General features: G+C 45.9%; 1 protein-coding gene across 1 annotated transcript in view; it reads left to right on the forward strand.

Annotated features, from left to right (window-relative positions):
- Positions 1-16752, forward strand: part of LAMB1 (laminin subunit beta 1) — a 72828-nt gene that overhangs the window by 43080 nt on the left and 12996 nt on the right. Inside the window, exons 20-24 of the mRNA XM_065884277.1 lie at positions 2506-2669; positions 4092-4316; positions 5331-5545; positions 6263-6359; positions 15830-16199. Of these exons, the coding sequence (XP_065740349.1) occupies positions 2506-2669; positions 4092-4316; positions 5331-5545; positions 6263-6359; positions 15830-16199 (1071 nt within the window). The remainder of the gene's footprint in view (positions 1-2505; positions 2670-4091; positions 4317-5330; positions 5546-6262; positions 6360-15829; positions 16200-16752) is intronic.

The following is a 16752-nucleotide window of genomic DNA, read 5'->3' on the forward strand; positions in this document are numbered from 1 at the left end:
CGTGCCAGGCATTGTTCAAGGGCTCGGGGCGGGGGGGCGGATACAGCAGAGAACAGAACTGATGTGAATCTGCCCTCTTTGGAGAGTCTTTCTAGAGGTCACCTTAAGGCTGTATAGAAATCATCTCTCTGTCTCAGCAGATCCTGGCCTAGGATGAGAGTTGTGAAATGTTAATGCCTAATTTAGGTCAAAGTGGAAACCAAATGCAAATGAGGATTAGTCATTTTCGACGGTTTTGTTATTTGGAAACATGTTATTCAGCTACAGCCCACGTAAAATGTGCACAAGCAGATCTTTCTCCAGTTAGCAGATGTTAATTGCGTAATTATTATGGATGTAGTGCACTGCACTAAGGGATAGTAAAAATTGGACATAAAATGTGCCTCTAATAGCATTACAGCCCAGCTCAGTAGATAAGGAACAGTCCTTCTGAAAAAATTACATCCTGACCTACAGCGTTCATTACTAATTAAGAAAGGCAGCCGTGCTCTTAGAACCTGCTTTTTTTGGATTACTAGTCTCCACCTTTCCAGTCAATAAATCTTTTCTCTTCTAGTATCCATCCACATTATATGGGATTTTTGTTGTAAAAAAAATTTCAGCAAGTGCTTCAGTCAGTGCAAAAGTTGCTCATCAGATGAAAGAAGCTGTTAGTGAAAACTGCATTTGTGATTACCTTATGGCTTGAAGATACGCAAGGCAGCAAATACCGCTGGATAGTATTCAAGAATTCAGCGATTTCAGTGACTACTCCTCGGAGTAAAAGTCAGTCCTTCCAACCACAAATGGTGTTGTGAAAAGATAACAAGGAAACAGTTACACAAGATTAAAAGGAAGAAATTAATATATTAGCGTCATCTTTTGTTTTCTCCCTTAAGTTTTTCATTACTGTTCTTTCATCGAGAGATGGAGAATATATTCGAGAGAGAGAGAGACAAACAGATAAAATCAGATGAAAAAGGGGAAGAGATGGGTGGGGAACACAGGTCAACAGCGGTGGTTGTCCACAAGACCAACCTGAAATCAGGCCCACTGTGAATTTTATTTGTCAAGCATTTTGATTTCTTGCAGAACTCAAAAGGGTATAGGAAGAGAAAAGATTTTCAGCCCTAGTTTGGATGACAAAAGTGCATTAAAGTCTTTCAGATGCTGCTGTCTAGTTTGAGCTGATTTCTCATTCTCTTCCTCTTTCCGAGATGATCAGTTTTCAATCCTGTGAATTTGAAAAGAAGCTCTAGGCTCAGATTATTGCCGAGGGGGTTAGAGAAGGGAGGAGACAGGAAATGAACACTCAGTTCTTACCATGATGTATTTGGACTTACTTCACCTAGAAAAGCCTCATAGAAAACTTTCTCACAAACTGTTGCACAAAATTGCTTCATCACTGCTGATTTTCCCAGCACATAATTGGGGCACAGGTTCTTATATTGTGTCTGTGTCTAATTAAATAGAAGGTTAATGTCCTCTGAACAACTTTCCCCTTCTATTTCTTCATCCTTCCCCGCTCCCCATTTAAAAAAAATTACCCCTGCCTCAAAAAAGAAAAAAACAACCACCTGAATTAGAAGTTCCAGGCCCAGTTGTGCTTGTAACCGGCTTATCTTGGGTGAGTTAGCTCACCTCTCCAAGTATCCAACTTTCTGATAGTAGAATATGTTGGATTAGGTGATATCCAAACTTCCTTCAAGCTCTCATGTTATAGGAAGTAAAAAAGTAACTTAATTACCAGTCATGTTGAAAGGCAGCATGACATACTAAAAGAATTCCTTGCTAAAAGTCAGGAGGCTGAATTCAAATCATGGCTCATTTATTCACTAGTTGTGTAAGCCTTGCCAGTCGTTTAAGCTCCATGGCTGCCTTACCTGTAAGGAGAGGAGATGGAACCTGTTGGGTTTGCGAACTGATAAATAACATCTCTCATCCTTGAGAGGCAGACACCACGGTCAGGCATCTGGAGAGCATCCCTATTGGCTTTATTACTGGCAAAGGCTGGATTGCAGAACAAGGCACCATGGGCTTGCTGACACAACGTCCCTCCCAGGCATAGGCAGAGACTGACAACCACGGGCTTTCTTCCCCCCAGACCCCGCCCCCAGACTCCTTAATGCAAGGAGGGGAGCTACCAGAATGCTCAGGGCAGGCAGTAGGGTGCACTTGGGGAGATGTACCTCTTCCTCTGGGGAGGAGTGAACGAGGGTCTGGGTGAGGCCAGAGGTGTCACCCTAATGCAGGGGTCCTGCTATGGGATCCTCAGGCTAGGAGCAGCATCAGCCCCTAAATCAGAAACGGGGAGAGGGAGCCCAGCAATCTGTGTCTCAAAAGCCCTCCAGGGATTTCTGATTAGAACTAGTGTTTGAGCCACTGCTCTACTGGAAAGTGCTTCGTGTGGAAACGTGAGGAAAGAGGAATGATGTCCCTAAACAGAGAACGTGGTTTCTTAGGCTCCTCGTAACAGATTTCATCTAGCTGTGGTTCATGACCTTCTCTCTTCGGCAACTGATGTAGGTGCTCGGCTGGTTACTATGGAGACGCCATCATTGGGTCAGGAGATCACTGCCGTCCTTGTCCTTGTCCAGATGGTCCCGACAGCGGACGCCAGTTTGCCAGTAGCTGTTATCAAGACCCTGTTACTTTACAGCTTGCCTGTGTCTGTAATCCTGGATACATCGGTAAGTGATGTGCAGACTTTCGGAGGAAAAGATGCGTCTTCACGAGGTTAGTTGTTAAGGAAGAAAAATGATGAAGAGTGAGCCAATTTAGTTGCTTTTTCTTTTCCTTTCTTTTTTTTTTTTTTTTTTTACAATCCTTAATTAAAAGTGAAGGGAGGGCTTCCCTGGTGGCGCAGTGGTTGAGAGTCTGCCTGCCGATGCAGGGGACGTGGGTTCGTGCCCCGGTCCAGGAAGATCCCACATCCCGCGGAGCCTGCACGTCCGGAGCCTGTGCTCCACAACGGGAGAGACCACAACAGTGAGAGGCCCGCGTACTGCAAAAAAAAAAAAGTGAAGGGGATCTGAAACGTAGAAGATGTTCTTTTCCTGTTTGGCATGTGGGGTAGAGTCAATTTTTGTGTCTCTGATGATAATGTTATAATACAGGGCACAACAGCAAGCTCATTTAATCCATAAGTCCCTGCTGACACTTTTCGGGTCTTAACCAGTAGAAAAGTTAATTTACATTTTACTTTTTCGTTTCCTTTTCCAACTCCTAGTGGAGGAGTCTCAAAGTAGTGAACTGGCCAAATAGGGGGCAGAAGGAAGAAAAGAATATCATCTGGGAGCCCCAGACAACAGAACCAGTCAAAGCCAGATATATTCTTCATTGTCTCCTGTACTCACATTATCTGTCAACACTGAGCGTAGCTGGTTGTGCATACAAACATTATTTCATCCTTGATGCCACCGTTTCAAATACTCGTCATGCTTATCCATGGCTCAGCCAATTTGCATGTTTCAGGATTTTCTCAAATAATTTATTTTACTGAAGTATAGTTGACTTACAATGTTTTAATTTCTGTACAGCAAAGGGATTCAATTATACATATATATATATACATTCTTTTTCATATTCTTTTCCGTTATGGTTTATCCCAGGATACTGAATATTGTTCCCTGTGCTGTACAGTAGGACCTTGTTCATCCTTCGGGATTCCTTAAGAAGGGAAATCGGTCATCCCGAGGGGCCCCATTTTTCGGTTGCTCATGGAGGAGCAGGGATTATTCAGTGAACATACGCCTTGGGTTAGGATGTAACATCAAGCTAAGCTTCCCGCTGTGAGACCACTGTTTCACTCCTGATCTGTCCGTCCCTGTGTAATGAGGAGCTAACCTCCTGTGTGCTGGAACCTCCAAACTCTCCCTGCCCCCACCCCCCATGGCCGCGGAGCCAGGCTGAAGCAGCATCGCTGCAAAGACGCTGCTTCCCCTCACGACTAACGGCTCATTTCCCCTGAAGGCTCAGTCACCCGGCTCGGTAGCTAGCACACTGGGGGCCCAGGCGCTGCCTGGGTGGCCCCTCTGGTTGGCGGGAATGTCGGGGACCAGACCTTTCAGTGGGCAAGCCGAAGGTCCCATGCCGGTTTTATTGGACAACAGGCTCCAGATGCGACGACTGCGCCTCGGGCTTCTTTGGCAATCCCTCGGACGTGGGGGGCACGTGTCAGCCTTGCCGGTGTCACCACAACATCGACACGACGGACCCAGAAGCCTGTGACAAGGAGACCGGGAGGTGCCTCAAGTGCCTGTACCACACGGAGGGCGAGCACTGCCAGCTCTGCCGCTTCGGTTACTATGGCGACGCCCTCCAGCAGGATTGTCGCAGTAAGATGCCCGTTCCCTTTGCCCGCTCCTTTGGATGACTTCCACTCTCTTCCTCTTCCTCCTCCTTGGGGGATTTTATCCTTCAGGGGTTTGTCTCATCCGGGAAAATGCTTGTTCAGAGGGGTAAAATTTCATTGGTGACAAAAGAAAGATGAGGATGATTTTTTTTTTTTTCTTTACATCCTCATCTCCTGGCAGAGCTGAAGTGTCGAGCTGTGGCTCAGTGCCTGAAAGGGAACCAAAAGCTCTGTCGCTGTCCCCGTGATAAATGCCATCCCATAGAGTATATTGATTTTTATGTTCTGCCCATGAACTTGCTGATGGGCTGGGACTTCTGCGTCCTAAATACGCACTTTGGTCCGTACCTTTTCTTACGTCATTGATGGATAGAGCCTTCCAGCTTAAGGAAAAGAAAGAAGTAACATCTCTGAAGTCTCTGTTTTGGAACACATTATTTCTCTCTCATCACAAGATCAGCCAGCATTTCCTGCTGTGTCTGCAGGGCCCCAGGCCCCTGTCTTTGTTGATACAAACACGTGCGGAATGTTGAGGACCAGCAGGACCTTGATTGCTTTAAGCCTTCCTAGCTTACAGGGCTTGTCCCTGCCACGGCTCACACAGCCATGACTGTTCTTCCCTGCCAAGGGTTTGAAATCATTAGGTATCTCCGTTCCCACAGCATAGGTTTTATTTCCAGTTAAATCTTCAACTTTACAGTGACTCACCAGCCGCTTATTCAATCAGGTATTGTGAAAATACGGCCGGGCAGAATGTGTCACTTTGCAGGTCTGCCTGGGAAATGTCAGAACTGCATGGAACATCATAAGAAGATGAAGACCACAGTTTTAGATTTTTTTTTAATCCCCTCTGTTCCTTTCTGTACTTGTTTGCATTTCCAGGTCAAAATCTGGAGAGGGAAAATGGTAGTCATTTGATGTAGCTGACTTTTGCGTGATCTGTATGTTTTCCGAGTGTGACTCTGTAAGTACATCTGACCGGTTGTTCTTTTTTCAGAGTGTGTCTGCAATTACCTGGGCACCGTGCAGGAGCGCTGTAACGGCTCTGACTGCCAGTGCGACAAAATCACCGGGCAGTGCTTGTGTCTCCCTAATGTGATGGGCCAGAACTGTGACCGCTGTGCACCCAACACCTGGCAGCTGGCCAGCGGGACAGGGTGTGACCCGTGCAACTGCGACGCTGCTCATTCCTTTGGGCCGTCTTGTAACGAGGTGAGGTGTTGTGGCCAGCGGAGGCCGTCATGGCGTATGGAAAGATGACTTTGAGTCCTGGTGACAGCTATTTGGTGCCCGGGCCCCAGTTAGAGAAAGGCACCCCTCCTTGTCACAGCCTTACACCAGGGCACACAGCTTGGCAAACACGGTGCAGACTGGATATCCGCCATCACCGGTCCCCCTTGGCTGGGGCTGCGTAACTGTGCCCAGAGGCCCCATCGGATGCACCCGTAGCACCGCAGCCTAGCGCCCCAGCTGAAGGGGTACAGACTCGCTTTAGAATGGACGAGGGGGGCCGTTCTTTTTCAATACCTGGCTGCTGAATCAGGCTTTTTTTTTTCCTTAACCACACAGCCTGAAATGAGCCACATAGTCATACCCAACATTGTAGAAAGTTCTCCTGTTCCCTGACACACACACAATGGTGAGTGAGTCACAGGTGGTCCAGGCTTTTGAGCGATACGAGGAAACGTCAATAAAGGGAGACGTGCCCTGGGCCTTCCGAGCCCCAGTTGCAGAACGGCAGTTAGGAGACCCCGGCCTGGGGCCCTCAGCACCTGGGATCAGTGTAAGATGCCCTGTTCCTGGTCAGGTGTGAGGCCTTCTCAGGCAGACAGACGGGTCCCCCTTCCCGTAACTGGCAGCCGGAAAAGGCAGTGCAGCCTGGCCTTGGCCCGGCAGCCTGTCTGACCCGGCTCTGTCTTCTGGCCGCAGTTCACGGGGCAGTGCCAGTGCATGCCTGGCTTCGGAGGCCGCACGTGCAGCGAGTGCCAGGAGCTTTTCTGGGGGGACCCCAGCGTGGAGTGCCGAGGTGAGGCGCGGGCACTGGGCTCTCGGGTGGAGTGGGGGGGGGGGCCGGGTGTCTGAGGGAGCCTTTTGTCCAGTACAGCACAAATGAACTTGTCTATAAAAACGAGGTTTGATTACAAAAGAAATGCATGCTCATGGTTTAAACACAGAAAATCCTGGAGGCGTGTAAGTGGTAAAAAGTGGACCTGCTGGCTTCCAGCTCTGTTCCCCAGGGATGAGGTTTGTCTCAGCACAGACAAGCATACATACGTACCCCAAATACACACGGAATGGCTTTATTTTTTTATTATTTTTTAAGTGGAAGTATACTGGATTTACAGTGCATTAGGTGTACATCAGAGGGATTCAGTTATATATGTGTGTGTGTGTATGTGTATATAAACATATACTTTTTCAGATTCTTTTCGTTGTACGTTATTACAAGATACTGAGTAGAGTTCCCCGTGCTATACAGTAGGTCCCTGTTGGTTATCTATTTTACATATAGTAGTGTGTATAAATGTGAATCCCAACCTCCTAATTTATCCCTCCCCCACTCTTTCCCCCCTTGGTAACCACAAGTTTGTTTTCTATGTCTGCAAGTCTGTTTGTTTCGTAAATAAGTTCATTTGCACTATTTTTTAGATTCCACCTATAAAGGGATATTATATGATATTTGTCTTTTTCTATCCGACTTCCTTCACTTAGTATAATCATCTCTAGGTCCATCCATGTTGCTGCACATGGCATTATTTCATTCTTTTTTATGGTTGAGTAACCAGAATGGCTTTTAAAAATGCGTTCAACCAAAATGTGCTCATATTCCCCATCGAGTTCTGCAAATTGACTTTCTCCCCCTCTGAACAGTGTTTTGGGGCCAGCTTTCTTGTCTTCACAAGCAGAGCTTAAATGTTCTGGTAAGACTGTTTGATCTCAGTGTAACAAGCAGGAGGTGCTGACAGTTAAAGCCCTCGGCAGGAGCGTACTGTCCTCATCAGCGGGGACAACGAAGGAACAGGTGACGGGAGCGCCACGTCCCATTTAGGCTCAAGATTAATTAGGACTGTGAGGGAAAACGATGTTTTCTTAGGAACAAAACTTGTTACAATCATGTGAATCAGAAGGATTGCTTAATTTTTTAGGCTGTTGCAGTTTTTTATTGATCCGCCAGGTTATTTTTAAGATCTTCAAGTAAAAGCATTTATGGGAAAGATTTTAATAAGACTCTTGCCATTCTGTATTCCTCTTCTTTCTTTCCTACTTGGGTTTTCTTCCCTGTGTTTTAAGTTTATAACTATGGATAAACATCTTCTGTAGTTTCTTATTTGCTCTTTGATCCATTTTCTTCGTTACACATCTGAAATTCTAGGTCCCTGTTGGACTCTACATTAAAAAAAATATATCTTTTTCTTTTTTGGATACAACTGTAGTGAGAAATAATACAGATCTGCACGTTAGCGGTTCATTCAGAATATCCTGTCGAGAGTCACAAACCTAGATGCTACGTGTTCTTGCAGTGTCAACTCATCTGTTCCTTAACAGCCAGAAGACTTCAAACAGTGGACACGACCAGACCCAATGGCGTATGATTTGTTTTTTTTCATTCGAGGTGTAGCCAGAAGGGTCTGTACTAACATCTTACATGAGATGAAGGTTTGCTCCACAGAGGAGGTATGAAGGCTGTGTGGATAAGCGTGCCTTAATTCATCATCCTTCAGTCCCGACGTTGGTTCTTAACGGGGTCTGATTTTCTCACTTCCTTTAGAAGGTCCGTGACATTCAGTGGACCACTTGATTCGAGATGTCTCCTGCAAGTAAGATCCTGCTTAAAATCTGGTTTCTCCAGAGCTCTAACCACAATTCTGTTAAATTCCTCAATCTTGTACTGCCCCAAGGGCTTGATTTTCTCCAGATAATAGTTCTATCATTGCTTATAGCCTGATTCTGTCAGCATGTGTCATTGGCAAAATAGCTTTGGCTGCCAGAGTTTTCTGACCTTTTGCTCCATCTAAGCTTTATTAGCATGAAAAACCTGTTTCCTGGAGTCAGAGTCAATCAGAGGATTGTTCATTTAATACTCAGAACTTTACCCCTTACCCTTTAATCTTTAAACTTTCGCCTCTAAATCTGCCAGAGACATTGTGGCTTATAGGAACAGTATCAGCTTGTTCAGGTCAAAAGTTAGATCATGTTTTAGAAAGTTTGCAAAGAGAGAGATCCACGGCATCCATGTTCGCCAACTTCTCTGTTCGTTTTATCTAGAAGAAAGGTCAGCCTGTTACATAAGAAACTATGGGGGCCCAGATGCTTTCGACACCCTGTGGAGGCAGCTCGTAACTGACAAGGCACCCAGAGAGGGTGAGAACTGAGTTAACGATGGGGGAGTCCTGGCCAGCTGCGGGCCTTGTGCACACAGGATGGCAGTCGAAGTAGGACCAGTATAATATGATGAGGGCTGGGACAAAAATTCAGGAGTGGAACAGAGTCACCAGTGAAAACGGGAGGATAAGAACTTGAAGGGACAGGGTTCAGCGACCAGCAGGGACAAGAATAGGTGTCATCTGAAATTAGGCGGAACTATGGGGGAAAAAATGTGACCACTTTTCTCAAATTACATCATTCATTGCCCAAGAGTCTTCAGATTCAAATCATTTAGTTGCACAGGGCACAAGTTTATAGACTTTCCGGGGCCACCTTGCTAACAATATGCTTATAGAAAGGCTTAGGTCATAGCTAAGTAGTCTTCTTATGGAAGAAAATGGAGTTATGTCAAGGACAAACGAGTTGAGCCTCCAGCTCATGAATTGTTGAATGTTCCCATTGTCCTGGTGGGTTGGGGCTCTTGGCCGATGGGGCCGAGTCCGAACAAGCCCATCACTGTGCTGGATGGAGAGGATCTAGCCTACCCAGTCCTGAACGTGCCCGAGAAAGCCTCGGCCCGGAGCCCTGCCTTGTGCCCTGAGGACTGAAGGGGTCACAGGAGGAATCTTTCTGTTGATTGGTGGATAGCAGAAGCAGGGATCCTGGCTCGTGGAAAAGGCCAGTGTTTCTTAAACCCAGGCTGATTGGAAATGTGGGCCGTAGGTGAGAGGCTCTGGGGAGTGGCCATTTTTTTTCATCCTGCTTGTTTCTCATTTCAAACTGTTTTTTTGTAGAAAATTGAAGTACATTTTTTGTCAGACATAATTTTTTTTTTTTTAATGCTTGTCATCTTTTCTCAGGCTAGGATTCATTTACAATCACCCACCTTTTTATTTCCAGGGTGGCTCAGGAAATCAGATTTAATTTGATTCTTTAGAGAACCACAGATACTTTTGTTAGTAGAGGAAAGGCTTGTCTGCGGCCATGTGCCAAATCCAGCTCATAGCCTGGGCTGGTGAATAAAGTTTTAATGGAACACAGCCATGCCCATTTGTTTACATATTGTCTGGGGCTGCCTTCGTGCTGCTGCAGTGCCCGAGTTGAGCGGTTGTGACAGAGCCCGTAGGGCCCGCAGAACCTAAATACGCACAGGCTCCGGACGCGCAGGCTCAGCGGCCATGGCTCACGGGCCCAGCCGCTCCGCGGCATGTGGGATCTTCCCGGAGCGGGGCACGAACCCGTGTCCCCTGCATCGGCAGGCGGACTCTCAACCACTGCGCCACCAGGGAAGCCCCACACTATCTTTTATAGCAAACGTTTGCCAACTCCTGGGCCAGACAGCCAGTTCATTTCTGCCAGTGAAGTCATAGTCATTCCGCCAACTTTCATTTCAAAACTGAAGTTACAGTACTGAGGCCAAAAGAAAAAAAGGTGGGGCTGGAAGAGGTAGAGAATTTAAAGGAAAAGAAAAACACATTTCAGAGATGAAAAATCATTTAAATTTCCCGCATTAAAGTAAAATAGAAAAGCCTAAGTAAAGTAAGAGTAAAGCTTTGGGCATGATAGCACATCCTGGGGTCCCTTATTGCTGTGAGGCAAGGTCTACGGCAAAAGCCAATAAACCCAGTCACCTGATTTTAGGATATAGCACTCTCTCGCTCCCCAGGCAGGTTCAAGTTTCAAAAGGAAAGAGGGGGGACCAACACAACCCTGAGTGACTGCCCACTGGTGCCCAGTGGGGAGTGGATGCAGCAGAGGAGAGCCACTCCCTGAGAGGGGGGCTGGGGGGTGGAGCTTGTAGGCTGTGGGAAAGGGTAGGTAAAGTAGCAGGACGGCTGGAGGTAAGTGGTGCTGTCCTTTGCAGCATCAGAGGAGGGAAGCCCGGTAGGAACTGGAGTCACTTGGCAGGTGTCATGGAAACTGTCTTCGTGGAGACTAACGAGGAGCTTTGGTTTCACCATTGGGGATGGATTTTCTTCAATGGGCAGGAGAGGTCTGCAGATGGGGAGGGGAGGATACAAAGAGAGCAGAAAAGTTATACCTGCTGATAAAGAGGCACACGGCCGACGTTTCCCATTCTGGCATTCACTTGCTAACGCTTTCCTCTAGATCTCAATCTCTCTAAAATGGGTACAATATTTTTCATCTGCCTACCTCTTAGAGAACATGTTTTATTTACTTATTTTTTTAATTGAAGTATCGTTGCTGTACAATATTATGTTAGAGGTGTCCAATATAATGATTCACAATTTTTAAAGGTTATACTCCATTTATAGTTATTATAAAGTATTGGCTATATTCCCTGTGTTGTACAAGATATCCTTGTAGCTTATTTTATACCTAATAGTTTGTACCTCTTGTTTTAAATGATGAGAAAACTTAGTAAAAATTGACAGAACCCGCTGCCCACATAACCGAGAATATATTTATAGGTGAAGGTAGAATTCTCATGGCTCGTTAAAATGATGACTGTCTCATTTTTAGAATGCTGTTCGTCATCTTCTCAATTTGTTCAGCTTAAAAATCAGGGAACAACTTTTGCTATATACACTCTTCTTCCCAAGAGAAAGTTTTTGATCCTCTGCCAAATAATCCCATTCCTTAAAGCCACACTGAGTTCCAGGTCCCCCTGGACTCCTATGCCTTTCTCTGAAGAGAGGAGAAAACCCACTGGCCCCCGTCAGAGACAGCCTGCACAGTTAGCTGATAATTTTTCCCATCCCAGTGAATGTGAGAGATGATTGATTGGAGAGTCTCCTTCACAATTTTAGTGTCCTTGAAGTTTTAAATTGTCAGGTGAGAACCAACCTTTACTCTTAGGGGGAGGTCTTTTTACAAGGTCCTAAGTGTGGGCCTTCTAGTTCTTGCCTCCCAGGTGACCCCATTAAAGGAGCAGTTCTGCAAACTCAATGAGGGAAAGAAGCACGTGCCCACTGGCACTTTAGCGGTTTCCCAGCTTCAGTTTGAAATGAAAACCTGACGCGTTTTAGGTAGTCATTTGGTACCCTTCCAGAGAAAGGTCAGGATTGACTTTTTCAATGATGAAGCTGCAATCCAGCCATCTATGAAATTTGACTCTACTTTTCAAATGAAGGAATGTTGTCAGCTGAGTGGGTCCTGGTCTCTGGAGGGCGCCAAAGCTCTGCCCCGCCTCTGTGATGCTGGTCTTGAGGGTAAGGGTCCAGAGATCAGCTGGGACGAGAATTAGGTAGACTATGGGGAAAGAACATGACCGTTCTTCTCAAATTATGTAATTAATTGCCAAATATGCTTTCCATTGCTAATCTTTCAGTTGAAGTGGTTTGTTGGAGGGCACAGGTTTAGACTTTCTGGGACCACCTATATGCTTCTGGAAAGACTTGAGTCATAGCTAGGTATTCTCCTTATGGATAAAAAATGTAGCTGTGTGAAAGACAAACAAGGAAAGCCTTAATGGGAGGGCACTTGCCTTCTAAACCCCACAGTTTGGGGCCAGTATTTTCCCCCGCAAATATTCCCAGGACAGAATGAGAGCAAGACATGCCTTTACCAATGACCTAAATAAAAATCGTTAGAGAAATTAAAAATAATTTAACATATGCACACAGCCCTTGCCCCCAGCATGCATCTAGTGAAAACCTCTTTAGGACTGAACTGTACCGTGCCTTCGCATTATCTAGGGGAAAGAAAGGTTTTCTAAGCATGTGCAGCATCTCCTACCGTTGTCCCAAGCCTAAGGGGGATGGTAAAATAGGACAGATCTGCTGGGCCACTGAGGCCCCAAACAGGGCTACCTGCTGGGGCCTGCGGGACAGGAGCGACTGACAGTCTGATTCACTTAACATGGCATCATGAAGGCCCCCCACTTGCACACGTCCTGAGGTCTGTGCATCAACTTACATGGCTTAACTTGAGGCTCATGACTGTTCACTCCACACACACATACACACTTAACAGGCAAAAAAAGGGAGGAGAACAGCTGGGAAGATAACAGTCAGTACTCCCCAAAATGGGGTGTAGCAGCCCTCAGCATCTCCTGGCAACTGCTAGAAATACAAATTCTCAGACCTCACTGGTTCCAGATCTGGGGGTGGAGTGGAAATGTGTTAAATGAGTCCTGCACGTGATTCTGATGCGTGCCGAAGTTTGAGAGGCTAGGACCTGGATGACCCAGGTAACTCACAGCTTTTTGGAAGATGGCTAAATTTTATAAGATGATATGGAAATTCATTCCTAAAGTCTGAAGTTCTTCCCATCCTCCTGATTGTAGAAACTGATGAAGGCCGTGGCTTCTCATTTCTGGGAACATCTCCTAGAACTAATTAATGGTCTAGGGAAGACAGTTATCCACAGCTCACCTAAGCTGCTTCCCGATTCATGAGAATGCCCCAAAGAACACAGGAAAATGAAACATGCCTGGAAAGAAAAAAAATGCTTAAGGAAAAAGAAGTTTTGTTTTGAAAACCTGAGGTACCAGGAAAATGCTATAGATCTTAAATTCTAAAGGTTAAAGACTGGAGTATTCCAAACTTCAAATTGTTTAATAATCATGTTATTGGCAAATATGCAAAGACAAACGTAAGGCCATGACAGCTTTTTTCCCATGGAAATATGATCAAGCAGCACTCTGGGCAGGAACCACCAGACACTTGGACATAGAATGATAAGAATAAAAACATTTATTGAGTGCTTACTCTGGACCAGACACTTCTCTGAATCTTTTAGAGTTATTTCATCCTGAAAGCAATCCTAGGAGGAGCTAGGTATAATCATTACCCCTTTTACGCAGAAAGCCATGACTCAGTTTCTGTCCTCCCCAGGGCCGCATAGCTGGGTGTGGGGAAGGCAGGATTCCCCACCAGGCAGCCTGCGCTCTTATTACAACGCTGTGCTACTCAAACTTGCCGCTTGAGATCGTGGAGTGTAGTTGGCAAACAAAGGCCAGGAAAAGCTAAACAATACAAGGCAAGGTGTGAAGATGTTCAGGTGAACGGTCCAAGCCACAAACACGTCTTTCTGGCTTTGGAGGATAGAGGCGTTTTGTTTCTCAGGACCATCGGTGAAACTGGTTCTAGATGATGTTTTATTAGAAAGTCTTTCAGAGGCAATCATACCTATTGACTCAAGAAGGGGTTTTTTGTCTGTTTTTGTTTGTTTTTAATTACAGTGTTGTGTTAGTTTCAGATGTACAGCACAGTGATTGTTATATATTTTTTCAGATTCTTTCCCCCTATAGGTTATTACAAAATATTGTATAGTTCCCTATGCTGTAGAGTAGGTCCTTGTTGTTTATCTATTTTATACATAGTAGTATATATATGTTAACCCCAAACTCCTAATTTATCCCTCCCTTCCCTCACCTTTCTCCTTTGGTGACCGTAAGTTTGTTTTCTATGTCTCAGGGTTTATGTGTTCTGTAAGTAAGTTCATCAGTATCATTTTTTTTTTTAAGATTCCACATATAAGCAATATCATATATTTGTCTTTGACTTCCTTCACTTAGAATGATAATCTCTAGGTCCATCCACGTTGCTGCAAATGGCATTATTTCATTCTTCTTTGATGGCTGGGTAATTGTGTGTGTGTGTGTGTGTGTGTGTGTGTGTGTGTGTGTGTGTGTGTGTGTGTGTGTGTGTGTGTGTGTTATACACCGTATCTTTATCCATTCCTCTGTTGATGGACACTAGGTTGCTTCCGTGTCTTGGCTATTGTAAATAGTGCTGTTGTGAGCACTGGGGTGCAAAGCTACCTCGGAGAGGATGATTCTGTTATGCTTTGCCACAGTTGACATTGCGTCTTAGGAGGATTATTTTCTTTTGTAGGGGTGTATGGATGTCTCTTGCATACCTGTATCAAAAGCGAGGTTAAAGGCTCGTTTGGCAAAGACGGTTGAACTCCAGTTTGCAACTTGACCTTGTGCTCAGAGCTGAGAATGGAGAAATGGTTACAGGTGTACCTTTGCCCTTGGAGTCCACAATCTAGTTAGGGAAATAGGATCTTTTTGTTTTTGTTTTTATCCCCACCTTTTCCCAGAAAGGATTTAAGGCCAGCAATAAGATGTGTGTACGGGCCTTTCGTTATTCAAACACTGTACAGATACTGTGAAATGTCAAGTGTTGATATAAAACCAAGGTAGTCACCTGAGCTTTGGGACTCTGAGCCAGGGTTCAAAGGCATAGGCATCGTGATGGGTAATCTCAGCCACAGGCCATTGGCCAAGAACGCAGATTTCACCCTGTAACCATTTGGTTCTGCCTAAGGTGCCCACCCTGTTGGGCCAGTGAGAGGTTGGGACTGAATGGCTCCCAAGGCCTTTCTTATCACTTCAGATGTTTTATGGGCCTCTGCTCTTAGGGCTAGGGGTGGTTATCACAATGGCAGACACCCACCCACGAGTTAGATGATACTGAGTTGAAAGCCTGAGTTAGAGGATACTGAGTTGAAAGCCTTTTAAATCGGATACTTGGAATTCCTGAGACTTTTGCCTGATTTCGTTTTCTTTTTATCAACTTTATTGCATTTCATCAAGCATTCACTGTTGTGCTTTGTGACCAGGTAGAGGGATGTCGGTGTGTTGCTCATTACTGCTGTATCTCAGGCCAGAGGCCTCATGTCACCAGGCTGTCACCTGAATTGTCTGTCCTGGGAGGATCTGCAGACGGGTCAAAAAAAGAGGGAGGCAAAGGCAGGACAGAGCTTAAGAGCACAGGCTCTGGACCCTGCCAAGTGCTGAGATAGAATCCTGGCTTGGCCATTTCCTTGCTGGAAGACTTGGCAGTCACGTAACCTCCCTAAACCTCAGTTTCCACATCCATAAAACTGATGATTGTAACACCTGGTTCCTGTAGGGTTATGTTGAGGATTAAATGAGATGATGCATGTAAACCATCTGTACAATGGCAGGCACAATGGTGTACAATGGTGTTCACTTAAAAAAAACCATCATCACTATTATAGTTAAGACGTGATTAGCCAGGGTTGAGATAACGTGTGTTCTGGAGGAAGCAGTTGCAGTCTCTTTGCAAACCGTTGGTAAACTGTCGTGGACCATTTACAAACCTTCCCATTGTAATGGTGACTGAGGATTCTAACTGCCAAGTCGCTGAGGTTGGGGCTCTAGTAGCTCAGCCAGCACTGCCGTCTCCCTTCTAGCCTGTGACTGCGACCCCAGGGGCATCGAGACACCGCAGTGTGACCAGTCCACCGGCCAGTGTGTCTGCGTCGAGGGTGTGGAGGGTCCACGCTGTGACAAGTGCACTCGGGGGTACTCGGGTGTCTTCCCCGACTGCATGCCCTGCCACCAGTGCTTTGCCCTTTGGGACGTGATCATCGCCGAGCTGACCAACAGGACCCGGAAGTTCCTGGAGAAAGCCAAGGCCTTGAAGATCAGTGGCGTGATTGGGCCTTACCGGGAGACTGTGGACTCGGTGGAGAAGAAAGTCAACGAGATCAGAGACATCCTGGCCCAGAGCCCAGCCGCCGAGCCGCTGAAGAACATCGGGAACCTCTTTGAGGAAGCAGAGTAAGTAGCTGATGGACCAGAGTAACAGCTCACGATGCTGTTTCCACTCGATGAATCCACAGCGTGGCCCTTCCACCAGGAGGCGTGGTTAGTGCTGTGAGTGAAAACAGGTAACTGGGCCATTTGTTTTCCCAGCAGTCGCTGCTCTGGGCATGGGGGTGAGTGGGCGCTGGCTCATTGTTGGGGACCAGAGTTGCAGAGATTGCAGTGCAAAATGTGTGAACGTATATTCAGCACTCTTCTCTGCAAACGGTACTCTCGGGCAGTAGAATGGCAAGGATGCTGGATTCAGAGACAAAGGATCCGTAACGGAGTCACAGCTGGGTTACTCGCTAGGCTTGTGAACTTGAATGACTCACGCATTTCTAAGCCTCTCTCTTCTCTCCTGCGGAGGAGGGGAGGATAGTATTTACCTTTCCCTGACAGAGTGACAAAAGGACTGATCTATGAAATGGTAAGGTAATTGCAGAAAACGGTGTGAATTGTTATTATATGTTTTGCTACTACCAGGAAAAGTCCATTACCACAAATAAGACTCCTATTTCTAGGTTAT

This window comes from Phocoena phocoena, chromosome 9 (assembly GCF_963924675.1).
Source record: "Phocoena phocoena chromosome 9, mPhoPho1.1, whole genome shotgun sequence".
Taxonomy (NCBI): domain Eukaryota; kingdom Metazoa; phylum Chordata; class Mammalia; order Artiodactyla; family Phocoenidae; genus Phocoena; species Phocoena phocoena.